This window comes from Hylobates moloch, unplaced genomic scaffold (assembly GCF_009828535.3).
Source record: "Hylobates moloch isolate HMO894 unplaced genomic scaffold, HMol_V3 SCAFFOLD_17, whole genome shotgun sequence".
NCBI lineage: Eukaryota > Metazoa > Chordata > Mammalia > Primates > Hylobatidae > Hylobates > Hylobates moloch.
Window position 1 is genome coordinate 78,473,876 of NW_026652292.1, and position 27,581 is coordinate 78,501,456.

The following is a 27,581-nucleotide window of genomic DNA, read 5'->3' on the forward strand; positions in this document are numbered from 1 at the left end:
AAAAAAAAAAAAAAAAAAAAAAAATCCAGAAGAGTCAGTGGCCAGAGCTGGGTTGATGGCAGGCCTGGCAGTGAAGGTGAGTGCACTGCCCTTTGAGGATCAGATAGGGCAGTGGTGCCCCCTTGCCACTGGGGTTTGAAGAGGCAGCTGTCCTGTGGAGCATCCAGAGAGGAGCCAGGACAGGGATGGCTTCATGCTGCAGCCCCGAGAAGGGGCTGCCGGTAGATACCTACACAGCATGACTTCTCCCTGAAGCCACTACGTGGATTTTTTCCCCTGTGGGAACACACCTAGATCACTTGGTTTGGCCTTTATAAACAGTTTCTTTTATGTATGAAGACTTTGGTTAAGACCGTTCCCACTGCTTTTTAAAGAGGAGAAAATCAAGCAGTTGCTTCTAGATGGAATTGTTTTCCAAATCCCCATGCAGAGTCACTAGCAGAGCTACCCTCCGCTTTCTGACTTGTATTGAAGTGAAGATTGTGGCTCTGGTGGCATGACAGTTGATTGAATCCCTCTGGGGCAGCTGTCCTCTTTGCTTCCTGCAGAACTGAGTCTTGTGACAGGTGAATACAATTCAGATGGCCTTGTTGCATGGAATGGAAATGGTCTTCCTCTTATCCATACTTCACATCTCGTCTTTCTCTTGGCCGGAAAGTGATGACTCATTACCATTTGACTTGCGTTCAGTGCCTCCCATGGCAGGGTGCTGGGTCAGGTGCTAGGGCTGTTCCTCCTGTGCCTTGGGCACCTACGGATGCGTACTGCAGTGGTCACTGCTGCAGGGAGATGCTGTCACTAAGATGTTAGTGATTGGGACTTTGGAAAACACCTGTCAAGGGAGGAATTTTCACTTTCCTGACCATCATGTGTTGACAGCGTTCCTCACCATCTGGTCTAGCCCCTAACCAGCGTGTAGGCTGGTCACTGCTCAGCGGCTGGTGTGCACTCTCCAGGAACTGGATGGTAGGGGATTTCTTCCTCGTAGTCTTACCTCCAGCTCTCCCCGAGTTCTTGGAACATAATCCAGCTTTCAGCAGATGTTTCTTGGATGGGACTGTCCCTGAAATCTGCCCACTTAAGAACTCAGTTTTTAATAGTAATTCATTCGGCAAGTAGATTTTTGAAACCTTAATCCATGCCAGGCATTTAACCAGAAAATAGTTCCCAGAAATGATTAGAGCTGTGTCTGCCTGATGCATAGAATCCAGTGGGGAGGGAGACAGGAGAACAGTTGTAAAATAGCTGTTTCAGGCGGGGTGTGGCCAAAAGGAGCCCAGGAGGAAGGAGGCCTGGCAGCTTTCTGGGAGAGGCAGGGAAGGCTTTTCAGAGGAGGTGGCCTTTGAAAGCACCAATTGAGTGTCTCCTTGTGCCACACCCTACCGGGACTCTGAGGCCCTGATGGCCTACCTGGGAGAGCACCTCAGGTGGTGGTGCAGTAGGGCTGAGTGGGCTGGTGGTAGGGGCGGGTAGTGGCTGGGGGCGACTGCACGAGGCTGGAGAAGCAGGCAGAGACGGATCAGGAGGGCCCCGTGTGCCGGCTTGGGGAATTCAGGCTTAGTTTGTCTTTTATAAACGTGGACTTGGAGGCAGGCCATCTGCAGTTGGTCTCCTGGCTGGCGTCCAGAGTCCACCCATTAGCCTTGTCTCAGAAGCACACACCTTGTTTGTACAACTTCCCCTATAAAGGGTATTATCACTCGGTAGGTGGCCTGGAGTGCGCCTTCTGCCCTAGTGGCACGAGGCGGAAGTGCTTGAGGACAGGTGACCTTGGCCCTTGCAGAGTTTGGTTTTAGAGTATGTTGCAAGTGGAAGTACTTTTCCCCTTTTAGGTTTATTTCCCTGAAGACTGACGCCCTGTTCTGAGGTTTAAGGAACTTGACTGGACTTGGGACCAACAAAGACCTCAAAGGTCACTCAACTTCTCCATAGGAGAGGCCCCTGGGCTGCTGTCCCTGGCCCCCCACGGCAGAGGAGAGGAGTAGAGAAAGGTTTTCTTTCTCTACTTAAAGCCAGATGGCTTTGGGCTCTGCCAGACCTCACTTCCTTCTTCCTGTGCTTTCTTCTTGGCGGCAATTCAGGGAAGGGTCCTTGGATTGCCATGAATGAAATCCTATAGTTTCACCAAAATGGTTTCCAATTCCAGGCGTGAGTGATGCCTTCTGTTTGCCCAGAAGGATAGACTTTTTTGTGTTCCTGTTTACTCTATTATCAGCATTTGTGTTCTAACCCGCTCTATTTTGTGGCTTACATTCGTGTTTTGCTGTGCTAGGAAGTAAAGGGAAGTGCACATTCATTGGGCACCTGCTGTGTGTCAGTCAGGGGCTGGGTTTGCTGGTGCCTTCACCAGACCTCCTCATTTCTTTTGTCCTCAGATCAGCCTGTGAGCTATAGGGTATTGTCCCATCTTACTGCCGAGGAAGAGGGAAGTTGAGGCTCAGAAGGGTTAAGCACCTCATTTGAGGTCGCCTTACCTGGCAAGTGGCAGAGCCAGAATTTCAGCCGGGCCTATGAGAGGCCCTCAGCTCTGTTTAGTGTGAGGATTTCCTCTTACATGTGTGGCTTTTTGCTAGTTTGATCTGTTAGAGTGTTGATGATGTTTTGATAATTCTAATGACCTTGACATTGTCAAAGGTTAGCTCTTAACTGTGTGCTAAAAATGTTTCTTACTCTATTTTCCTTTTAATTAAAGTGTATATAGAACTTCCACATTTGTATATATTTGAATCAATCTGGATTATATGTTACTTTTGTGAATTCTCTTAGAATTCTGTTAGAAACTTGGATTCTTCCCGAGCAGGGGACACACAGAGGGTCTGCAGTAGCCCTGCCTTGGAGGGCTCATGGCTCTGGGGAAGAGCAGTGAGGGCTGTGAAACACTGAAAACGTGTTCACGCGTGGGGAGGCGATTGTCCGGATTCTTTCAGATCCTGATCTGAGTTTTTGCTCTGTAGGTTGGAGAAACATTTTATTTTTTGCAGCACCTGGATAGTATCACCTTTTTTTTTTAGATGGAGTTTCGCTCTTGTTGCGCAGGCTGGAGTGCAGTGGCATGATTTCAGCTCACTGCAACCTCCACCTCCCGGGTTCAAGCTATTCTCCTGCCTCAGCTTCCCAAGTAGCTGGGATTACAGGCATGCACCACCATGCCCGGCTAATTTTGTATTTTTAGTAGAGATGGGGTTTCACCATGTTGGTCAGGCTGGTCTTGAACTCCTGACCTCAGGTGATCTGCCCGCCTCAGCCTCCCAAAGTGCTGGGATTACTGGCGTGAGCCACCGTGCTGGCCTATAATTTCACTTTTGTATTAAATTCTACTTTTGTCTGTATTTTTGCCTTAGTGTAGTACAGTGTGGTTCTAATTTCTAAGAAAAATTGATTATCAACTACTGTAACATTGTGATTAAATAATCCTCCCTTACTCACTGAGTCGTATTTCAAGTTTTTATTTTTCATATTTCTTTATATTTATTTATTTATTTATTTATTTTGAGATGGAGTCTCGCTCTGTCACCCAGGCTGGAGTTCATTGGTGCTATCTCGGCTCACTGCAACCTCCGCCTCCTGAGTTCAAGCGATTCTCCTGCCTCAGCCTCCTGAGTAGCTAGGATTACAGGTGCATGCCACCACGCCCAGCTAATTTTTGTATTTTTAGTAGAGGGGGGGTTTCACCATGTTGGTCAGGCTGGTCTCGAACTCCTGATCTCGTGATCCACCTGCCTTGGCCTCCCAAAGTACTGGGATTACAGGCATGAGCCACCGCGCCCGGCCTATTTATTTATTTTGAAACAGCATCTCGCTGTGTTGCCCAGGCTGGAGTGCCGTGGCGCTGTCATAGCTTACTACAGTCTTGAACTCCTGCGCTCTAGAGATCTCCCTGCCTCAGCCTTCTCAGTAGCTGGGACTACAGGTGTGCACTACCATGCCTGGCTAATTTTACTTTTGGTAGAGATGGGGGTCTCACTGTGTTGCCCAGGCTGAATCAAATATTTATATATAGTTGAGTCTATTTCTGAATTCTGCATTTCATTTCATTCCTTCACATTTCTATTTTTGACTTAGCGCTGCACTCTTACTGGCTCCTTCAATCTCTGGGAAGGAAGGAGATTACTCCTCTCCCTTTCTCTCCTTTGTTTTTCTGGAGACAGGATTGTGCCCTGTTGCCCAGGCTGGAGTGAAGTGGTGATCATAGCTCATTGCTATGAGCCCTTGAACTCCTGGGCTCAAGTGGTCCTCCTGCCCCAGCCTCCCGAGTAACTGGGACTACAGGCATGAGCCACTGCACCTGGCTCCCCTTTTTCTGCTTTTAATGAATTTGCTTTTGCTGTGTTGACACTGAGAGGCAGGCCAGGCTTCCTAAAGTAGGAGCATGCAGGCTCCTTACAAAAGCTGACACCCAAGCAGGAGTGGTTATCATTCTTTCTTCTGTGCTTGAAAACCTTTAGCTCCTCCCTGTTTGATGATAGCAGCTACCAACAAAGTGCCCGTTGGGGGCCAGGTGCCTATTAAATGCTTTTCTTGTGGTACTTAATTTAATTCTCCCAAGGCAATATAGAGCCCAGGAGCGTCTGAGTCCAAAGCCCTGTTCTTTATGTTGTTCTCTTGTATGGACCAGATTTAAATGCACCACCTGATTTCTTTTTTACTTTGAGACAGAGTTTTGCTCTTGTTGCCTAGGCTGGAATGCAGTGGCGCGATCTCTGCTCACTGCAACCTCCACCTCCTGAGTTCAAGCAATTCTCCTTCCTCAGCCTCCTGAGTAGCTGGGGTTACAGGCATCTGCCACTACGTGCGGCTAATTTTTTGTATTTTTAGTAGAGACGAGGTTTCACCATGTTGGCCAGGCTGGTCTGGAACTCCTGACCTCAGGTGACCCACCTGCCTCAGCCTCCCAATGTGCTGGGATTACAGGCGTGAGCCACCATGCCTGGTTAGGCCAGAGAACTTTTTTTTTTTTTTTAATTTTTTGAAATGGAGCTTGCCCTGTCGCCCAGGCTGGAGTGCAGTGGCCTGATCTTGGCCCACTGCAACCTCCACCTCCTGGGTTCAAGTGATTTTCCTGCCTCAGCCTCCGTGAGTAGCTGGGATTATAGGCATGCACCACCACACCTGGCTAATTTATTTATTTTTTTTTTTTTGAGACAGAGTCTTGCTCTATTGCCCAGGCTGGAGTGCAGTGGCATGATCTCAGCTCACTGCAACCTCCGCCTCCTGGGTTCAAGCAATTCTCCTGCCTCAGCCTCCCTAGTAGCTGAGATTACAGGTGCACACCACCACACCTGGCTAATTTTTGTATTTTTAGTAGAGATGGGGTTTTGCCATGTTGGCCAGGCTGCTCTTGAACTTCCGACCTCTCAATCTGCCCCCCTCAGCCTCTCAAAGTGTTGGGATTACTGGTGTGAGCCACCGCGCCCGGCCATGCCAGAGAACTTTAGACATGGCCTTAGATGTGTGCGTGTGATTAACGGATTTTTTCTTTTTTTTTTTTAAGAGATAGGGTCTTTCTCTGTTACCCAGGCCAGAGTGCAGTGGTGTAATCATGGCTCACCACAGCCTAAAACCTCCCAGGCTCAAGTGATCCTCCCACCTCAGTCCTCAGAGTAGCTGGGACTGCAGGCATGTGCCACCACCCCCAGCTGATTTTTTTTTAGTTTTTTTGTAGAGACAGGGTCTTGTTATGTTGCCCACGCTGCACTGACGGTTTTGACTCTACTCACTCAAACCTCGGAGGTTGTGGTCTTTACTCTTCCTTTGTTGATTGTTGATCTTCACTGAGCTGGCCTTCCGACCTGGGTTTGTGTAATCCGAAACCAAGCCTTTCTAACCTACGTGTGGTCTCCTTTGGGGTCCCGTAGATCCCAGCTCTGCTGTTAAACAGCAGTGTGATCTCAGACCCGTTTCTTAGTCTCGCGGAGCCTCGGTTTCTTCCGTGGTAAAGGGGATACTACGCCCAGCATCGTAGGTGTGAGTGAGCGTGACTGAAACATTTGTGGAGAGGCCTGGCTGCTGCAGATGGCATACATAATTTATTTTGTTGTTGTTTTCCGTCTTAATGAAGATATCTTAGGATTTTAATGCTGTCTCAGAACAAGTAGATCCTTGACTTATGTATGGGTTATGGATTCACATACTTTTGACAGAGATACCCTCTTTATCATTTAACCACTCCCCCAAAAGAAAAAACCCAACCGCCGCCCCCCAAGCCCAGTCCTCACGCTCCTGGTGCTGTCCTGGGGATGGAGATGCGACTGGTAGGGAGCGGTGAGGATTATTTTTACTTTGGGTGCATCCTTTGTTTGGGTTATCTTCCTGCTATGTTATATCATGACAGTGTATGTTAAAACTCTAGCTCTGGGCCAGGCGTGGTGGCTCATGCCCATAATCCCAGCACTTTGGGAGGCCGAGGTGGGCGGATTGCTTGAGCTCAGGAGTTTGAGACCAGCCTGGCCAACATAGGGAAACCCTGTCTCTACTAAAAATACAAAAATTAGCTGGACGTGGAAGCGCACGCCTGTAATCCCAGCTACTAGAGAGGCTGAGGCACAAGAATCGCTTGAACCCGGGAGGCAGAGGTTTGCAGTAAGCCCAGATGGCGCCACTGCACTCCAGCCTGGGCGACAGAGCGAGACTCTGTGTCAAAAAAACAAAAACCACCTCTAGCTTCTGGACTTGAATCAAAACTTGGGTATGTGGAACCTTTTCAAGCCTTTCTCCCTTAAGTGAGCTCAAACCATTTCAGCTGTGTGTCAGAGGTGTGGCATCTTTGAATTTTATATCCACTTTAATTTCCATGTTTGTATTTTTTCTAGTTTCTCCTTGGACCAAGATGACTGATGGAAAACTCTCCACCTCTACAAATGGCGTAGCCTTGATGGGTATTCTGGATGGTCGACCAGGAAACCCCCTTCAGAACCTGCAACACGTCAATCTCAAGGCGCCCCGACTCCTCTCCGCGCCTGAGTACGGGCCCAAGCTGAAACTCAGGGCTTTAGAAGACCGGCACAGCCTCCAGTCCGTGGACTCGGGGATTCCTACCCTGGAGATCGGGAACCCGGAGCCTGTGCCCTGCAGCGCGGTCCACGTGAGGAGGAAGCAGTCCGACTCCGACCTCATCCCCGAGCGGGCCTTCCAGAGTGCCTGCGCACTGCCATCCTGTGCGCCACCAGCTCCCAGCAGCAGCGAGCGGGAACAGAGCGTGCGCAAATCCTCTACGTTTCCCAGGACTGGCTATGACTCGGTAAAGCTCTACAGCCCGACCTCCAAAGCCCTGACCCGCAGCGATGATGTCTCTGTCTGCAGCGTGTCCAGTCTTGGGACAGAGCTGTCCACCACGCTGTCCGTCAGCAATGAGGACATCTTGGACCTTGTGGTCACGAGCAGCTCCAGTGCCATTGTGACCCTGGAGAATGATGATGACCCACAGTTTACCAACGTCACCTTGAGCTCTGTCAAGGAATCCAGTGGCTTATACCAGCAGGACTGTATTCATGAAGCTGAGGAGGGGAGTAAATTGAAAATATTGGGGCCGTTTAGTAACTTCTTCGCAAGGTAATGCCATCTTTGCCCTCTAGAAGAGCGTGGTGGTTGAGTCCAAACCAGTCTCCTTGTTCCTGTCTCAAATGTGTTGGGTGTTCTCTGTGGTGTTAGGCGGGCACTGTCTCACACAGATAATTGGGCCTTTTCCCGGAAGCCTGGAATCCTGTGGGATTGTGAGGACTGGTCTGTTGGCGATTCTGTTCTTTGGTGTCCCTGGCTCATTTTAGTCTGTTGTCACTTCTCTGCCTCTGACCTGCTGTGGCTGTCCCACAGGTGGCCAGTGTTACCAAATAAGCAGCCTGAGCCTCTGCGGGGCCCTGTGCACTCATAACTTAACGTTTCTTGGGCCAAGCAGAGGGCACTGGTGAGGGTGATGCCAGTGAGTAACTCCCATTCTAGTGCCAGCCCCCACTGGCGTAGTGCAGTGCTGGCATGCTGGGTGTCCCAGCCGTGTCCCTGTGCTCCTGGATGGCTGTGTTCTTGTGTGCCTGCCCTGGCCCTGCCTCTGCTGTGGAGATGTGTGCTCTGCTGCACTGCAGCCCCATGCATTCCCAACGTGCTGGGCCGGGCCATGCACCCCGTCCCCATGGGGCCTTGTCATCTGGGTGCTGGAGTTCCTGTGTCTCCCTGAAGCCCTGTGGGGGCCATGCCTTCAGCTTCTGCCTCTTGTTTGTGGTCTCATGCTTTTGTTCAACAAGTGCCTATTTCCTAGGCCCTGTTCTAGGCTGGTCGTGTGGGGTAATACAGTGAGAGAAATGATGTTGGGTAATGACTTAGGGTGGACTTGTGGCCTGGGGGTGGTGGGAGTGGACACCTTTGTCACACAAGCAAATGTGAACTCCTGAATAGTGGCGTGCTGGGAGGAAGGGCACAGGGGCTGTGGAGAGTACGTGTAGATTCGAGATCTGTGGCTGGGTGCAGTGGGTCACTCCTGTAATCTCAACACTTTGGGAGGCTGAGGTGGGTGGAGCACCTGAGGTCCGGAGTTCAAGACCAGTCTGGCCAACATGGCAAAACCCCGTCTCTACTAAAAATACAAAAATTAGCCAGGCATGGTGGTGCACACCTGTAATCCCAGCTACTCAGGAGGTGGAGGCAGAGGTTGCGGTGAGCCGAGATCGTGCCACCGCACTCCAGCCTGGGCGACAGAACGAGACTCCATCTCAAAAAAACAAACAAACAAAAACAGAATTGTGATCTGCTCCATAGCTGCTCTTTGGAGGGCTTTGGGGCCAGGGCTTGACAGGTGGGAACATTTCTGCAGTTGACCCTGGCTGCCCCGTTTGTGTGTGTCTCTAGCAGAACCCACGTCAGACATTGCGGTACTGGGTGTCCCTTTGAGATGGTGTGGTGTGCCGGCTGGAGTCACTTGGAGACTCTGACTGTGGCCAGCACATTACCACTGCCTTAGTTGCTTCATCAACTAAAGGGGATCATCTCAGACAAGCCTAAGGCCAGTCCTGAGTGAGATGATCTGTGGTGTGGCCTGTGGTATTGTCAGGAAACTTTCTTCTCGAATGTGCTGACGGATAGGCATCTTGGTACCATGAGCACAGTTCCTGGTCTCAGAACGCAGTAACTCAGCGATTGCCCATAGTGGGAGGAACCCGGGAACTTGGGGGGAGGTCTTGTCACTGTCCCTTCTGAGGCTGTAGCCGTGTCTCGGTGTTGCTGTGGTTAGATTTGTGTGGCGGTACTTCCCCGTGCTCAGACAAGTGTGTTCAACTGTCCCTGCTTATGAACAACACCTGGTACCCATTCCACGCGGTCCTCAGGATCCATCCAGACATACAGAATCAGAAGCTCAGTGAGAAGGGCCTGAGGATGGGTTTTCAGAATCACCTGGGCTTCTTGGCAAATCTGGGAAACCTTGCTCGAAATGGGGTTGGCCGGGAAACAGCATGGTGGAAGGAGTGTGGCTTTGGAATTCAACCAACCTGCGCCATGTCCAGCTCTGTGGCCTTGAGCAAGTTCCTTCACCTCCCAGTCAGTTTTCTCACCCCTAGAACTGTGCGCGGAGGAGTGTGGCCCATGTACCCATCATGCTGTTGGCGAACGCCACACGCTCACCTTTGTCCTCGCGCGTTCTGTCTCCGCTGCCTCACCTGAGAAGTGGGGATAATGAGCCCTTCCTTCCGTGGCAGTGGGGATTAAATGGGTTAGCATGTGAGAAATTTAATGCAGATCCAGACACGTAGTAAACTTTTAAGTATCAGTTGCTTGTGGCGATCATGGCCACGTTGCTCTGTCTGCCGCCGCTGTGATTCAGCTGACTGAGCTGTGTGTATTGGATCCTCTTCCCCTTTGAAAGGAAGCATCGTTGGTTATGCAATTTCTAGATCATTTCTAAAGCTACTGTTTCTTGAAAGTCATACTCAGCTTTGCGCTGCGGGAAACAAGTGTCTCTTCTTTTATTCCTTGGTTCCTTATCCTCGTTGTGACAGCTGTGACATTGTTATTGTGAGCCTCTCTGAACTACCTTTGGGAAGATAATGGAATATAATGAAAAATGACTTAAAACAAGTGATGACATGGGCAGAGTCTAGGGTTCTTTTGTCCTAGAGTCTTAAAAATGTTAGAGAAGAGCTTCCATGTGGAGTTTGTTTGAGGGGAAAGAGTTTCTGTGCCAGAATCTTTAGAGCTCACTGAACATTTCACAGGTGAGTAAATGGAGTTACAGCGAATGTTCATCAATTCAGCCCAGGGCCTGGCCCGCAGCAGGTACCCAGAGGACTGTGGACATCGTGAGTCTTTGCTGAGGGCAGGGCTGGGGCTGGAGCTGGTCCTCTGGGGTTCCCAGCCCTGGCTTCTGAGCCATCCTGTTTCCCCACTTTGTCCCCTCAGTCTCCTGTCTTCTGGTTTCCTTGTCCTCAGTGAATCAGTCTCTGGGTTATGGAAGGACGTGTGGACAGTGTAGTGTAGGAGAACATGCTCGGAGGGAAGGGTGGAGACGGGCAGGGGTGACCTTGGCTGCTTGATGAGGTGGCCTGGGTGAGATGGGAGCAGGGGAGTGACAGGAGGGCTGGCCAGGCCTGACCACAGCCTCCCAGAAGCGCAGGCCCGGCTTGCATTTGCCCTTCACCCACACTGTAATGAGCACTTCTGTCCCAGACTCCAGCCTGAGCTTTAGAGAGAGTCCCTGCCCTTACGGAGCTCACAGTCTGATGGGGTAGACAGATAAGGCATTTCACGGGCTATGGGGGTGGGCACGAGTGCTGTTACTGTGGGCGGGGAGGGGGTGGCACCGCAGCTGAGAATGCTGGTTCAGGAGTTCATGCTGGCTGGGTTCATCGTGAGTCCTCCTATTTAATCACTGTGGGCCTCGGGCAGGTTACCTCTCTGAGCCTTAAGTAGGGGATAAAACTACTGTATAAGGTTAGAGACCAAACAGGGCATTTAACTTCTTGGCACTCCGGAAGTAGTAGCTTTCTGCGGTTCTAACAGAAATATTATCATTTCGAAAAAATACATTTTCTAAAGCTTTCTCTAGTTCTCACTCCCATTTTGTGCTTGCTTCAGTCAACCTGTTGCTGAAGAAGTCAGAGCGGGGTCTCTCCCACTGGCCGATGTTTTGGGGTAGATGCGTCTTTGTTGTGGGCGGCTGTCCTGTGCATTGGAGGATGCCTTACAGCTTCCCTGGCCCCGACCCACGGGATGCCAGCAGCACTCCCCCAGTTGTGATAGCCAAAAATGTCTCCAGGCGTTGCCAGATACCCCAGGGACGGGCTGGCAGAATCACCCAGCCTTTGAGAATAAGTGTTGGGATTTGCTTCTTTGAAGGAAATTTACTAATGTAATTTGAGGATGATTTTCATTTGTATGGAAGAGTGGGACCACGTTAAGGGATCATATGAGCCCAGTGTAGATTAATAGTATTTATCTAGAAACCTGGACAGCAACTGTAAGAGAAAGTCAGTAACATGCTTGTGGTGGGTTTATTTTCCACAGGAGATAGGGTTGGGCTCTGTGAAGCCAGGGGTTTAATCTCCTAATCCACATTGGTCTGGAAGTTGAGAATTAGCTTTGACCAAGTACATCGTCTCTTGTGTAGCCCCTTTATGGAGCTCTCAGATGATCTGAGTGCCCTTTGCTGAGGAGAAGTGTGTGAACTGCATTGAAGGATCAGGAGCTTGCCCAGTGAAGGTGTGGGGCAGAGGGAACAGCTTGTGGCAGGCTGGGAGGTGGGGGCACCTGGCTGTGTTTAAAGAACTGGAATGATGGATTTTTCCGGACCACTTCCCAACCTGGCTGGGAGCTCCTTGGGGGCAGAGCCTGTGTCTGGTTCACCCTGGCACCAAGTATAATTCACAGGCAGAGAAGAATATTGGTGGTTGAGAGTGGGGGCTGCTCTGACCCAAGTTTGAACCTCAGCTCTGCCATTTTTGTACTTTGTGGTCTTGAGAAAGTCACTTAGCCCCTGCGATCCCCAGTGTGTACTTGAGTGACATGGGGTTAATGGCACCTCTTGTAAACAGTTAATGTGAGGGGGCTGGGTGCGGTGGCTCATGCCTGTAATCCCAGCACTTTGGGAGGCTGAGGTGGGCAGATCACCTGAAGTCAGGAGTTTGAGACCAACCTGGCCAACATGGTGAAACCTCATTTCTACTAAAAATAACAAAAATTAGCTGGGTTTCTGTATCCTGCACTGAAAGCTGACTAATTCAAGTAAGTACTGTGAGTTTTCATTTACATGTGAGGAAACTGAGGCAGGGGGTGGTTAAGTGGTTTGCCCAAGGTTACAGGGAAATAGGAATAAGTTCATGCTTCTAAGGGTTGTTGGAATTAAATGGGGAGGGAGTGTACATAGATGTGATGCACTGGGCACATTGCAGCACATTCATGTCTAGTCTATGTTTTTATGTTGCCTGACTGTAATTTACTCCTGCTTTGGCCATCTTAGAATTAACTCTAGTGAACTGAGATGGAACATTGTAACTATGCCTTTTCTGTGCAAACAGTTTGTTAATATTGCTGGTGACTTTGCCCTGGCATTATGGATATACAGATGGCACCTGCTATGGACCTGCGTTGCTGCTGGTGTGTATGAGCTTGTGTGTTGCTGTGATCCTGAGAGGGAGTGCTGGGTGGTGGTCTCTTGATGTCACTGTTTGCTGGTGTGTGGTCTTGGGTAAGGCAGATGCTCAGTCTCTCTGGGGCTTAGTGTCCTTGTTTGCAAAATGAGCTGAGGGGTATGTGCTTTACATTAGAGTTGCAGCGATGAGAGGACCATTCTAATCAAGGTGTTGAGCTGCAAGTGCCAGGCAGTAGGGAAGCAAGAAGATTCGAAGATGGGCAGACTAGTGCTGGAGGCCACTGAGTCAGTCCCTCTACTGTGTGATAAGGATCTGGAGAAAGATGTGAACAAAGCAGCAAAGCCCGTTGACAGCTCAGAAAGAAGTAACAGGGCTGAAATGCCAGCTGGCCTTCGAAAGTGCTGTCCACCTGCATGAGGGTGGAGATGGTGAGGGATCAGCTTGTGCAAAGTCATGGGAGCAGGAGAGAGCCCAGCCTTTCTGGGAAGGTGCCGTAGCATGAGGTGCTCAGGAGGGGCAGGGCTAGGAGGGGAGACCAGAGAGATGGTAGACGCCCAGATGGGGCAGGACTTTGAGGACGACATTTCGTCTCAAGACTCAAAGCCTGTCACAGCCAGATGGGGTAAGATGAAAGTCTGCACAGGAGCGGATGGGCTGCCTTGATGAGAATGAGTTAAACTGTTAGCTTGATAGAATCTAGATGAGCAGCTCCCTTTGAAGAATGCAGTTGCCCTGTTCTGAGCTCAGCTTCTGGGCCAGGCACTTCGGTCGCTTTCTAAAGCATTTCACAGCTCACTGGAGACAGACTCAGAAAGGCTAACTGCACAGACTGCAGAGCTGCGATTTGAACATTCACTTGTTAACTCCAAAGTCCATGCTGTTTCTACAAAAGACACCACCCTGTGTCTTGTAACATGTGTAACATGATCAGAAAGGGGGAAGTGCGGGGCTGGGAGAGCAAAAAGAGTTGAACGGGAAACCAGAGGTGCAATAGTGATTTTGCAGGGCAGTGTTGGAACTGTGGTGCTCTGCAAAAGGGAGGCAGTGAGCAGAGCTCTAAGCCGGGTCAGGGTCTAGCTGGGTGGCGTCTGTCAGGGCACTGAAGCTCCTCGGTGGGAAGACGGTTGGAGAATTGCTTCTTGAGCCATCGTGGGCCAGCAGGATGAGAATGCCTTTTCCTCCTCCAGTTACTCCAGGCATTTGAAAGTGTGGGAGTGAGGCTGGAATCAGCCGTTTGTCACGAGGCCTGCTGCTTGGTTGGTGGCCTTTGTGGGCTGGCCATCGATAGGGGAGGGAGATACGGCAGAATCACTGCAGGTGCCTCCTGGAGGCCTTGAGCCAGAGAGAAGCAGAAAGGACTTTAGCAAGCAAGGAGCTCGTAGGATGGTTCCCATTATTCCTCACTAAAAGTCTGTGAGGGGGCCAGGCACAGTGGCTCATGCCTGTAATCCCAGCACATTGGGAGGCTGAGGTGGGCAGATCACTTGAGGTCGGGAGTTGGAGACCAGCCTGGATAACATGGCGAAATGCCATCTTTACTAAAAATACAAAAATTAGCTGGGCTTGGTGGTAGGTGCCTGTAATCCTAGCTACTTAGGAGGCTGAGGCAGGAGAATGGCTTGAATCTGAGAGGTAGAGGTTGCAGTAAGCTGAGATAGTGCCATTGCACTCCAGGCTGGGCAACAGAGTGAGACTCCATCTCAAAAAAAAAAAAAAAACACACAAACCAAAAAACAACCTGCAAGGGGTCTCAGTGATTTCGGAAACTGGCCTTTGTTTAAGTGTTTGCACAGGCACACACTTAGTCTGGGTCTTCTTTTTTATTTATTTTTAAAATGTTTTTGAGATGGAATCTTGCCGTGTTGCCTAGGCTGGAGTGCAGTGGTATCATCTTGGCTCACTGCAACCTCTGCCTCCCGGGTTCAAACGATTCTCCTGCCTCAGCCTCCTGAGTAGCTGGGATTACAGGTGCGCACTACCACACCCAGCTAAGTTTTGTATTTTGAGTAGAGACAGGGTTTCTCTATGTTAGCCAGGCTGGTCTCAAACTTCTGACCTCGTGATCTGCCTGCCTCAGCCTCCCAAAGTGCTGGGATTACAGGCGTGAGCCACCACGCCCAGCCTCACTCTGGATCGTCTGACACTGTTTCGATTCCCCCATCCCAAGGGTTTAAGTTCCCTGGTTGTGTGTTTTTGTACCAGGTGGATTTTCAGCAGCTTGATTACCTCTCGATTGCAGAATGTCTGCACTTCTTTTCCAGCCACTGGTTTACACAGCTGGGTTCTTACCAAGCATTGATTCAGCACCTGGGAGGTCACTGGTAACCTTGACCTGAGACGTTTCTTTAAATCTGGGTGAGCTTCAATTTGAGGTTGCGGTTCGTGTCTGGAAACATGCAGCTGATGGTATCACTGCACACATGGCTGAAAGGAGCCATAGGACGCCAGCTGTGTGTGTGCTGGACACACACAGGAGATTGTCTGGTTACTGCTGCAGATGCCGTTTGCAGACCTGCCAGTGGTCCAGCCACGTTCAGAAAGAACAGCTGTGCTTGTAAGGGTGTGCTGCTTCCCTGTGCTTTCCTGGGCTTTGTTTTCTCTTGGCAGCAAATCACAACCATAACGATCCATTTTTTGAGTGGCTGCTGTGTACCAAGCACTGTGCTAGGTTCTTAAATATGCTTCTCATCATGCAATCTTTAAAAAAAATATTGACTGAGCACCTGCCATATGCCAAGGCACTGTTCTAGGTGCTTGGGATTCATTTGTGAACAAAACAAAGCCCCTGTCCTTGCAGAGCTTAAGTTCTAGCAGAGGGTGCTGGTGGTAAACACAGTGAGTGGATGGAGGTTATGTGCTGGCAGACTTAAGAGCTATGGAGAAAGCCAGCAAGCAGAGGTGGTATGAGGTCCTGGGAGGACCAGTGAATGCAAGTTACACAATGAATAGGCTGGTCAGGATAGGCCTGAAGGAGGAGAGACTGAGGCAAGGACTTGAAGGTGGCCAGGCGGGCGGCTCACGCCTGTAATCCCAGCACTTTGGGAGACCAAGGTGGGCAGATCACCTGAGGTTGGGAGTTCAAGACCAGCCTGGCCAACATGGTGAAACCCTGTCTCTACTAAAAATACAAAAATTAGCTGGGTGTGGTGGCGTGCACCTGTAATCCCAGCTACTCGAGAGGCTGAGGCAGGAGAATCGCTTGAACCATTCGGGCTTTAACTATGGCAGAGGTTGCAGCGAGCCAAGATCTCACCACTGCACGATCTTGGGCGGCAGAGCAAGACTCTGTCTGGAAATTTAAAAAAAAAAAAAAAAAAAAAAAAAGACTTGAAGATGTCAGTCGCAAAGTTAACCAAGCAGATACTTGGAAGGCGAGTGATCTAGCAAGGGAGAAGGACGCAGGCAGGCCTGATGCATTTGAGCACAGAGGCCCTGGGGATGGACTGAGAGAAGGAAGGGATAGGGTCAGTGGGACCAGATTCTGTATGGGCATATAGGCCATTGCGTGATGTTGGCTTTGACTTAGAGTCCGTGGGGAGCCACTGCAGAATTTTTGTCTTTTCGAGATGGGGTCTTCTTGCTGCATTGGCCAGCCAGGAGTGCAGTGGCCATTCACAGGTGCAGCCATAGTGCAGTGTGGCCTTGAACTCCTGGGCTCAAAAGGTCATCCTGCCTCAGCCTCAGAATAGCTGGGCCTACCATGCCACTGTGCCTGGCTCTACTGCAGAATTTTGAGCAGAGGAGTTGTCCTGGTGTTTTGCTGCTGCATAACAAATAACCACACATTTGGTGGCCTGAAACAACATGGCTGTCCATCATGGTGTGGCTGGGTTCCCCTTGGGCACTTATAAGGATGAAACAGCACATTGGTGGCTGTGTCCCCATCCGAGGCTTGGCTAAGGAATTGCCTGCTTCCAGGCTCACTCAGGCTGTTGGCAGAGCTCGTTGTGGCTATAAACTGAGCTCCTCATTTCCCTGATTGCTGTCAGCTGAGGGTCACTTGCAGCTCCTAGAAGTCACCCAAATTCCTTGCCGTGTGGCCCCTCCATATTGAAAACCAGCAACAAGGACTCTTTTGTGTCGAGTCCGTCTGGCACTGCAGATCTCTTCCCAGAGAGAACACTGATTGCTTTTAAGGGCTCACTGAAATTGTGTAAGGCTCATTGAGAATTACCTCCACTCCCCTTCCCCTTCCCCTTCCAGAACAACTAGGATCACAGACATGTGCCATCACACACAGCTACTTTTTAAAATTTTTTGTAGAGACATGGTCTCACTTTGTTGCCCAGGCTGGTCTCAAACTCCTAGCCTCACGTGATCCTCCTGCCTTGGCTTCCCCAAGTGTTGGGATTGAGTCACCATGACCCACTGTGCCTGGCCTACCTCTCTTTCTTAAAGTCATCTGTGCCATGTGATGTAACCTGATCACAGAGTGACCATCCCATCATATTCATAATTTATGCCCATGTTCAAAGGGAGGGATTTTACAGGGTATGAACATCAGGGAAAGGGAATCTCAGAAGTCTGCCTGCCATAGGAGTAGCGATTTCATTGAGTCCTAAACAGAATGTCCTGAGGTGCTGTACTGAGTGGAGGCTTCTGGGCAGGGGAAGGGCAGGGCAGGGAGTCCGAGGAGGCTGTTGCAGGAGTCCAGACAAAAGGTGATGATAGCTTCGCCTGGGTGGCAGCTGTGGGGAGGGTGCGATTTGAAGAATGGATGTGGGAGTGGGGAAAAGAAAGGAGTCAAAGATGACCCTAAGACTTTTGGCCTCAGCCAGTGGAAAATAGAGTTGCCAAGTTGGAGAGAAGATGAGGGGTGGAGTTTGAGACATCTTAGACATTTACAGGAAGGAGGTGGAGTGGGTGACTAGAGAGGATCCTGGCAGGAGTGGGGCTGGATGGGAGGTATACATTGACTTGTTAGCATTGGAGGTGGTTTGAAACCAGGTGAGGTCGCCTTGGAAACAGGCAGACAGAGAAGAGGACCAAGGAGTGTGCCTGAGGCCTGCCGGCACCCCGAGATCTGGGAGGAGAGGAGGAAGCAGCAAGAGTGAGAAGGCAGGGCTGGTGAGCTGGGAGGGCACGAGTGTGGGGTCTGGAAGCTGGGTGCCAGCCCGGTGAGCATGGGTGTCAACAAGGGGAGGGGCAACTGGGCAGAGGTTGCTGAGAGGGCAGAGCAGATGAGGACTCAGAATTGAGTGTTTAAGCACTTTGGGAGGCCGAGGCAACTCAGGAGTTTGAGACCAGCCTGGCCAACATGGCGAAACCCTGTCTCTACTAAAAATACAAAAATTATCTGGTGTGGTGGTGGGTTCCTGTAATACCAGCTACTTGGGAGGCTTAGGCATGAGAATCGCTTGAGCCTGGGAGGTGGAGGTTGCAGTGAGCCGAGATTGCGTCACTGCACTCCAGCATGGGCGACAGAGCAAGACTCTGTCTCAAAAAAAAAAAAAAAAAAAAGAAAAATGAAAAGAATTGACTGTTTAGCAATGAGGAGGCCATTGGTGACCTTTGACCAGAGCTGTTTTTGTGGAGTGGTGCAAGCAAAAGCGAAACTGGAGTAAATATTTAAGAGAGAATGGGGCCGGCATGGTGGCCTCACACCTGTAATCCCAGCACTTTGGGAGGCCAGGGTGGGTGGATCACTTTAAACTGGGAGTTTGAGATTGGCCTGGGCAAAATAGTGAGACCCCATCTCTGCAGTGAGCTGCACATTGTTATCACCAGGCATCTGCTGCACTGGTCCACTGCAGTGATCCCGCCACTGCATTTCCAGCCTGGGTGACAGAGTGAGACCCAAAGAGACTGGGAGAAGAGAAGTTGGAAGCAGTGAGCAGATAATTCTTTTGGTGGGTCTGCTACAGAGTGGAGCAGAAAATGGGGTGATAGCTGGAGGCAGAAGTGGTGTGATTTTTTTTTCCTTTTTTAAGATTGGAGAAATACAGGGTTTTTTTGTTTTGTTTGTTTCTTTGTTTTTTTTTTGTTTTGTTTTGTTTTTTTAATTTGAAAACAACCTAGTAAAAGAATAAGAGGTGAACATATCCGGGAGAAGAGAGAATCACTGCAGCTTTGTCCTTGAGTTGCATCTGAAGGAGCAGGATCTAGAGTTCAACAGAGAAGTGGCTTCAGCTGGGGAGAGTCCAGGGTGGCAGGCACCTGGGAGAGGATGGGGCACAGTTAGATGGGGAGGAGGGGCCTGGGGGAGGGTGCTTGCTCTTGCAGGCGCTCTCTCACGTGTGCTCTCTCCCTCTCCTTCCCCTCTCTCCCTTTTCCTCTCCCTCTCTCCTGCTCCCATGCTTGTAGTCTACTTTATTGTTTGTAGTGTTGCTTCATTGTTTGTGTGTAAATGTACTTTTTTTTTTTTTTTTCCGAGATGGAATCTCACTCTATTGCCCAGGCTGGAGTGCAGTGGTGTGATCTTGGCTCACTGCAGCCTCTGCCTCCTGGGTTCGAGCGATTCTCCTGCCTCAGCCTTCTGAGTAGCTGGGATTACAGGCATGCGCCACCACACCCAGCTAATTTTTGTATTTTTAGTAGAGACGGGGTTTCACCGTGTTGGCCAGGCTGGTCTTGAATTTCTGACTTCAAGTGATTCACCCGCCTCGGCCTCCCAAAGTGCTGGGATTACAGGCATGAGCCACCGTGCCTGGCCCGAATATAGATTTTTAGTTTCAACATATTTACTTTTTAAAAAATAGACTTTATTTTTTAGAGCACTCGTAGGTTTACAGCAAAATTAAGCAGAGAGGATAGAATTCCTTGTATCTCCTTTTTACCCTCATGTGCACAGCCTTCCCTCTCATCAACAGCCCACACTGGAGGAGTCCATTTGTTACCGTCGATGAGCCCACACTGACCGACACATCATTATCACCAGGAAGGAGTCCAGAGTCTACATCAGGTGCTGTGCACTCTGAGTCTCCAGAGACTCCAGAGTCTACCTGGGTGCTGTGCACTCTGTGGGTTTGGACAGGTATATAATGACATGTATCTGCTGTGGCCATATCACACTGAGGAGTTTCACTGCCCCCAAATCCTCTGTGATCCACCTATCCGTCTCTCTTTTTCTCCTAACCCCTGGAAACTACTGATCTTTTTACTGTCTCCATAGTTTTGCCATACAGGTGGAAATCATTTTCACATTGGCTTCTTTCACTTAGTAATGTAAATCCGAGTCTCTTCATGTCTTTTCATGTCTTGATAGCTCATTTCTTTTTAGCACTCAATGATATTTCACTGTATGTATGTACCGTAGTTTATCCATTCACCGCTGAAGGACATCTTAGTTGCTTCCAAGTGTTGGCAATTATGAATGAAACTGCCATAATCATCTGTGTGAAGATTTTTGTGTGGACATAAGTTTTCAGCTTCTTTGGGTAAATACCAAGACATGCAGTGGCTAAGTTATACGGTAAAGTATGTTTAGTTTTGTAAGAAACCAGCGGGCTGTCTTCCAAAGGGGCAGTACCATTTGACTCCCCCAGCAATGAATGAGAGTTTCTGTTGTTCCACATCCTCCCCAGCATTTGCTGTTGTCAGTGGAAGTTCTTGTTTGGTTGCTCTGGGTTTTTGTTTCGTTTTGTTTTGTTTTTGGTGAAGTAGGAAGCAGGGTCCCAAGGATGGAGGTCTTAGTCCGTTTGAGCTTTTTTTTTTTTTTTTTTACTTATTTATCTATTTTTTGAGACAGAGTTTCACTCTTGTTGCCCAGGGAAGAGCGCAGTGGCACGATCTCGGCTCACCGCAACCTCTGCCTTCGGGTTTAAGCGATTCTCCTGCCTCAGCCTCCCTAGTAGCTGGGATTACAGGCATGCACCACTGTGCCCGGCTAATTTTGTATTTTTAGTAGAGACGGGGTTTCTCTATATTGGTCAGGCTGGTCTCGAACTCCTGACCTCAGGTGATCTGCCCACGGCAGCCTCCCAAAGTGTTGGGATTACAGGTGTGAGCCACCACGCCAGGCCTTTTTAAAATTTTTAAACATAATATTGTAGATGAGGTGGCTTATAAACAACAGAAATTTGTTTCCCACAGTTCTGGAGGCTGGGAGGCATAAGATCAAGGTGCCATCAGGTTCAGTGTCTACTGAGCTGTTGAACATGTTTTTTATAAGGGCACTAATCCCACTGGGGAGGGCTCCACCCTCATGACGTAGTCACCTCCCAAAGGCTTCACTTCTTAATACTGTCAACCTGAGGGTTAGGATTTCAACATGTGAGTTGGGTGGGGGCACAAACCCTGGGGCTATAGCAGTGGGGATGGTGTGCTGGGTTCGAAGCTGTGTGAAAGCCATCAAGGCGTGTGGGAGAATGGATAGAGAGGGAAGGAAGCGTTGCTGGGGGGCAGCAAGGGCCCTGCCAGGCGATCAGGGACCAGTCAGCGTGCTGCGTGTCTTTCTCCAGCCATGTTTTTTGCACAGATACACGTTCAGGGCAGGCTTGTCTTTGAGCTAAGTGTGTACAGGGAAGGGAGAGAGAGGCAGGGCTCAGGGACGTGTGAGGGTGATTACACTGGGGCGCGGATTCTCCGGGCGGTGGAAGGAGGGTGGATTAGAGAAGCAGGATGAAGACCCTGAAGCCTGGAGGGTAGTGGGGGTCTTCACCGTGTGGGCGGGGAGGCTCCAGTCACACGGCCGGCTGGGAGTGGAGCCTGCAAGGTCAGTGTCCACCACGTCTGACGTAGGCTGCCCCCGGGGCCATCGCATTGCTGTTTGAGCTGCGTCTGGTGAGCCTGGTCTAGGAGTGTTGGAGAAAGGAAGTAGAGGTCTTCATTCCACTCCTCCCGTGTGCTGGGTGGGGAGAGGGAAGCAGCAGTGCCGTCCCGGGCGTTGTGGTGGTGGGCGCTGCTTTGCTGGGCTGGTCTTGCCGAGACAGAGCTTCTTCCCATGGTGTAAGAGCCTCCCCATTTGTGAACAGCACCCCGTCCTCAGGGAGAGCTTGTCTGGGGGAGGACCATGGGGATCAGCCCTGAATGTTGGCTGTGCAGATCCCTCTTCTGGGGGCTGCCTGGTGGCCCCAGTGCTAGGAGCTGCATGAGACAGTGGTACCATGCTCGACCACCCTGCCCTTGGGTGCACATAACCTCACATGCTCCTCTGGAGAGGGCCAGGCCAGGATAGCAAGGGGGGAAGTCAATGCCAAGAGGAAACATCTGGGAGGAACATGGACCGTGGTCACACGAGCGTGAGGCGCCACTTCCTCTTCTTCAGTCCTTGGCCCTCTCCAGGGGACCTCAGCCTCACTCCCAGCTGGCTGCCCACAGCAGGTGTCCCCTTGGCCTTCCCACCAGGCACCAGCCTGGCAGCTCCCCCTCCCTAGGACCAGGTCTGCAGAGAGGTGGGGCTCCTCGCTCACTCAGGGACGCCTTCTCTCTGCTTCTCTGAGGATCCGCATCCCTAGACCATTTCTGCAGATGTTTAGCCACTGCCAGGAAGCCCTCTCCAGCCTCTGTGCGAGGACTAGCCTCGCCTTGCAGTCCTTCTGTGTGCCTCGTGGATCCTGCATTCACCCAGGGGGCACAGGAGAGATGCCGGGGTGAGCATGCCTGTCACACAGCTGTGCAGGGGCTGCGGCTGGGGCTGGCCTCCCGGGGGCCCAGTGTTCCATTGTTTCAGGTCTTTGGGTTCCTCCCCTGCAGCCGCACTCTGAAGAGTATCCGTCCCGGCTGCAGGAGGGGAGACCTGGTTGTGCAGTAGTGCAGCAGTGGTGCCATCCCCCAGGCTCTGTGGGCTGGCCTGAGTGCTGCATGGGAAAGCACCGTGGACACCACGGGGAAGAGATGCTAGTGAAACCCTCGCCAGCTCAGCCGGTGGCCTCTTCCTCATCAGCAGTGGATGGCATCCTGGCTCTGCCACCCACTCCCTCTGCATCTGGGGCAAGTCGCTTTGCAGACACAGCTTTCCCACGTGTGAAATGCAGAGTTGCGTCAGGCGGTCTCGGCATCTTCCAGCAGGAAGAACCTTCTGGAATCAGCAGTAGCCCCTGCTGTCCTCCTGCAGGCCTGGAGACTCCTCCTGGAATGGTTTTCCTGCCTGCCTCTTCCTGCTGCGTAAATGAGAAGAACCCACAGGAGCCCCCCAGGAAGAGTGGCCCCCGTTTGCTGCATGTCGGCTCCCAGCTCTGTGGCTGGGGCACCTCTTATGTGCAATGCCACCCGATCAGGTCCCCCCCAGCAGCCTGCGCACCCCTCAAGGGACTGCCCCTTGCTCATTGTACGCTGGTGCTCATTAGAACTCAGTAAGTGCTTGCCAAATGGTTGAATTCAGACGTCATCCCTTTCCTTAGAGATTATCTACCCAAGCACCCAGTCCTGGGGATGTAGTGGTCAGCATACCCGCTTCAGTCCTGGGGATGTAGCGGTCAACACACCCACTTCTCCCAAATCAAAGCACCCAATGGCACGATAGTCGACTGAGACCACACTGCAGAGACTGATAAGGGATGCTCAGTGCCAGGCTGTGAGGCCTGTGGCAGAGTTCCTGAGGAGAGGGGTGAGGATGGGGTGGTGGTGTGGAGGTGGCATGGGAAAGCTGGGAGAGGCTCCACTTTACACAGGGGGGTCAGGGAGGGCTTTGGTGGGAAAGCAGCGTTTGAGCAAAGATCTGAGTGGCGTGCGGGTGAAGCGTGTTCTTCCGAAGGACACAGTGGAGACGAAGGCCCTGAGGCCGGCGGGGACTGGCCTTGCTTTTCAGGCCTCACAACCTACAGCAAGCTCCTTGAGAAATGAGCACCAGCGGCCTGTGCCCCTGACTCCCACAGTACCTCGTGCATGCTCAGCAAAGTCGTCCCTTTTGGCTGCCTGGAGTCATCTATTGGGGCACAGTTGGTGCTTTAGTTACTAGAATATCAAGCTGCTGTCCAATGTGTTAGCCACTAGCCCCATGTAGCTATTTAAATTGAGTTAAAATGACCTGAAATGGAAAATTCAGTTTCTTAGTCACTCTGGCCAGTCAGACGCTCAGTAGCCACATGTGGCTTGTGGCCACCCCATTGGGCAGCTCGGATTAGTACATTTCCACCATGCAGGAAGTCCTGTTGTTCAGCCCTGGTCTGTGGGACAATCTGTGACTTGAACCTTTTTTGTTCTTCTTGATGTGTAACAGCAGCACACAGTGGGTGTGAAACGAGCAAATCCATAATGGAATGTGTGTAGCCCAGAGAGGTCTACAGAAAGAGCCGCCCTCAGGGCTCCGGGGAAGGGGAAGGAAACTGAGGCCAGGTGGCAGGTCAGATAGGTGTAGCGGGGAGGGTCCTGCCTGGAGTCAGCCTTGCTGGGGTTGAGGTTCTCGCCTGAGGGTGTGTTTGACCCTCCCTGTGAACTCTAGTGCACATTTAAATATGGGAGATGACAGCGTGGTGGGGGAGGCGCCTACACCCCTCAGAGGTGTATTCTGAAGGCGCCTGTTGTGCCCTCCAGTGAGGGGACAAAGAACCTGGTGGAGATTCAGAGAGTGCAGTCATAGAGCCAAAGATCTGAAAGTCTGCTCTGCCTGGCCGGCTGGGTGGCTGGACATGCTGCTCTATGTTCTTGTGTGTTACCTGTCTCCGAGCTGGCGGCCAGGAGGCTGTGCTTGGGAAGTGCCTGTTACAGCAGTCAGTGCAGCACTTACTAGGAGGTGTTAGGAATCCCCGTGTCCCGGCTTATGGCATGAATGAACGAATGAATGAACTAATGAATGGTAGTGAGGGCTTGCCTAAGGGAGGCGCTGCAGGAAAGGGAAAATGGAGAGAAAGGATTGAATCAGTTCTGGAGGGTAAACATGAGCGATTTATCTTGGCTATTAATGACTTGATGAAAGCAGGTTGGCTGTTCTGTGATCGACCAGTGCTCAAGATGTTTGTTCTGAATCCCATCTGGGTTTGATGGTCCGTTTCCTTCTGTTGGTGGGCTGGGAAACTTGCCTGTATCTGAGGAAAGCAGCATTTTTTTTTTTTTTTTTTTTTTTTGCGACGCAGTCTCGCTCTGTGGCCCAGGCTGGAGTGTAATGGCGCGATCTTGGCTCACTGCAACCTCCGCGTCCCGGGTTCGTGCAATTCTCCTGCCTCAGCCTCCCGGGTAGCTGGGACTACAGGTGTCCGCCAGCACGCCTGGCTAATTTTTGTATTTTTAGTAAAGACAAGGTTTCACCGTGTTAGCCAGGCTGGTTTCAAACTCCGGACCTCAGGTGATTTGCCGTCTTGGCCTCCCAAAGTGCTGGGATTCCTGGCATGAGCCACTGCGCCCGGCCGAAAGCAGCTTTTTAGGTTCTTACCACTTTATGTTGCTCCTGACATCGTCTTCCTATGGGGAAGGCAGACACTTGCTGTGGAGCTGTGGAGTGTCAGTAACATTCAGGAATGGCATGAACTGAACCAAAAAAGACCTTCCTCAGCTTGCACATCTGTTCCTCCGACTCGTCCCATAGCCAAGGCAGTGTGTCTGCCCCAGTTTCTGGAAGGCGTCGATGTCCTTAGAAACTGCACAGAGGGCAAGGTTGTTTTGTGGGATGCAGGAAAAGGAGAATGAATTTGCTCCAGATACGTCAGACCACGTGTGTTCATGGAACTCCCTCAGGCTTGCAGGCAGCCTCAGGAAACAGTACGCCCATCTTCCTGGAGGCTCCAGGTGTGTGTTCAGGTCCCTCACCAGCCCACCTTCCTTCTGCCCTAGGTGAGGTTAGGTTCAGCCTGGGAGGTGGCGATTCAGTATGAAATGCAGGAGAACTGGTGTGGGACCACAGGAGTACACGGGCTTTGAGAAACCCGTGGGCAAGCCCATTCCTGCAAAGCAGTTCTTCAGCCATCAGCCACTTTCTACTTATAAATTAACTTCCCTTTGCCCAGATGGGGATAGAATCTGTTCTGCTTTTCAGCTGTTAGTGGATCGTATCATAGAATAATGCAGTAATTAAAACTGTTTCCTCCCATTTACTATCTTAAATAGATTATTTAAAATATTTACACATCTTTTTTATTTTTAGAATATTCCGTACAAGTAACACTGAATTATTTCATGCCTTCTGTATTTTTCACGCGCACACATCTTACTAGATTGCCACATCAAATCAGTTCCTGTTTATGTTGAGCGAGCTGGGTTTGTAACTGCGAGCTGTTTCAACTCCAGTTTTGCTGATTCTTTGTTGTGAATAGCTGTGGTTTATCTCACGATTCCTGTAAGATTCTATATATGGAAGAATGGTGAGTCATCTAGAGTTGCAGAATAGCCCTTTTGGGCCCCACAGCAGTCCAGTTTCAGTCCAGTTTTCCTGTTCGGATTCCCCCTTGCCTTTAGCAAGAGGCTTTTACAACCCAGGCTCTGGGTACCAAGTGTTACAGGTACATGTTTATAGGCGTTTGAAAGTTAGAGGTTAGCTTTAAGCTCTAACCTCCTTTTAGGTTTCAGATCTGGGTGTTAAACACATTTTCTATGGTGGGAGGAGTGAGGGGGGAAGGCGGGTCAAAAGGAGTGGGCTCTGCCTTCCCCGCCCCCATGTCCTGCAGAACCAGGCATGAGGAAGAAGGAAGGTGAGGGCCCAGTGGATGGGATGAGGAACCATGTCTCTTGGGTCACCCTTACCCTAATACCTGGCTGTTCATTCACTGTAAGTTTTTGCCTGGAATAGATTTTAATCCCTTTTAGAGGTTCGTTTGAGAGCAGTTATTTTTAAAGCAGAAGAAATTGAGTGGCAGGCAAAATTCCTGGGACAAATACATTAATATCTAGTTAGGTGGATGAATGTTCACTGCTGTAACAAACTTGAAATATACATAAAGCTTCAAACACAACGGAGGTTGATTTCCAGGCCATGCTCCCCCAGGTTCCTTCTGTCCTGTGGCCCCATCATTTTCAGCAGAAGCTTGCTGGGTTCTTCGGTATTACACCAAAGCAGGGGAGAGCGTGTGTAGGGACCAGTGTGGGAGTTCTGAGGGCCAGCTGTGCCTGAAGCGGCACACACGACTCCACTCAGAGTTAATTGGCTGGAATGCCGCCCCTACCTGTGAGGGAAGCCGGGAAAGAGGACTGCACCCAGGACAACGAGGAAATGGGTTTGGTGAATAACTGGGAGCCTCGGCTATGATGTCTTTTCCTTCCTCCCTCTGCCCCTCTCCCTTCTTCATGAGAATTAAATGCCTGAAACCGATTAGTTGAATGCCCCTCTCATTCTCTTGCCCAAGTGATAGTTCACACCACCTGGAGGATGAAGTCCAGACCACTTGGTGTGGCCTATGGGGCGTGCAGGATCTGGCTGCTGCCTGCATCTCTGGCCACCAGTGGTGCCAGTGCTCAGAGCCAGTGACGCCCTGCCTCTGCACCTTGCCTGTTCTGCTGCCTCTCCCAGACAAATTCTTGTTTGTCCTTTAGGATTCAGCTTAAGTGACACCTCCTCTAGGAAGCCTTCTTTGATCACCCCAACCTCTCCCAGACCTCTCATGTGGACCCCACAGTCCCTGGACTTCTTTGAGACCGCGCTAGCCCACTCCCCGCCCCCTCCTGGAACCTTGAGCTTCTGGAGAGCTGGGGCCACACCGTCCTCCTGTGGTTTTCCCAGCCGGTGCAGGTGGTCAGCAGATAGCCTTGAGTGAATATGAATCTAAAAAAAGTAATAAAGGGATCTGGCACACTTAACTTTTAAATCTAAATATGTTTCTTTTAAATTCTATGATTGTTCTGGGTCTTGAGAGCAGACCTCCCCAACCATTCAGTCTCCCATATGGGGTCACAGCCGCTCGGGTTTCAGATCGCGGGCACGGCACCCATCTGTGGTGTCTGTGAAGCCGGCGCGTTCTGCTGTTTTTTTTTTTTTTTTTGGTGCTAGATCTTTTTAGCTTAGATATGTTTCTGAAAGCTTCTCTTTGTTTAAAAATATGCAGGAAAACTTTGGCGTCGTTCTATTTTTTGTCCTTTTTAACACCTACCCCTGATTTTTCCTTCTTTTTTTATTTCCTTGCAGACTTTGAATTTTAAACAGATAAAAATGGATGCTGTTTCTATTGTTTGGTGTCCTGCTTTTTTACGTAGAGGAAACATTTCTCAGCA

General features: G+C 50.5%; 1 protein-coding gene across 2 annotated transcripts in view; it reads left to right on the forward strand.

The window, feature by feature from the left end:
* Window positions 1-27,581, forward strand: part of TBC1D14 (TBC1 domain family member 14) — a 122,197-nt gene that overhangs the window by 7,048 nt on the left and 87,568 nt on the right. For both annotated transcript variants that reach the window (XM_058430138.1, XM_058430137.1), the window contains exon 2: window positions 6,810-7,548. In XM_058430138.1, coding sequence (XP_058286121.1) covers window positions 6,827-7,548 — 722 coding nt within the window. In that variant the 5' untranslated portion in view covers window positions 6,810-6,826. The remainder of the gene's footprint in view (window positions 1-6,809; window positions 7,549-27,581) is intronic.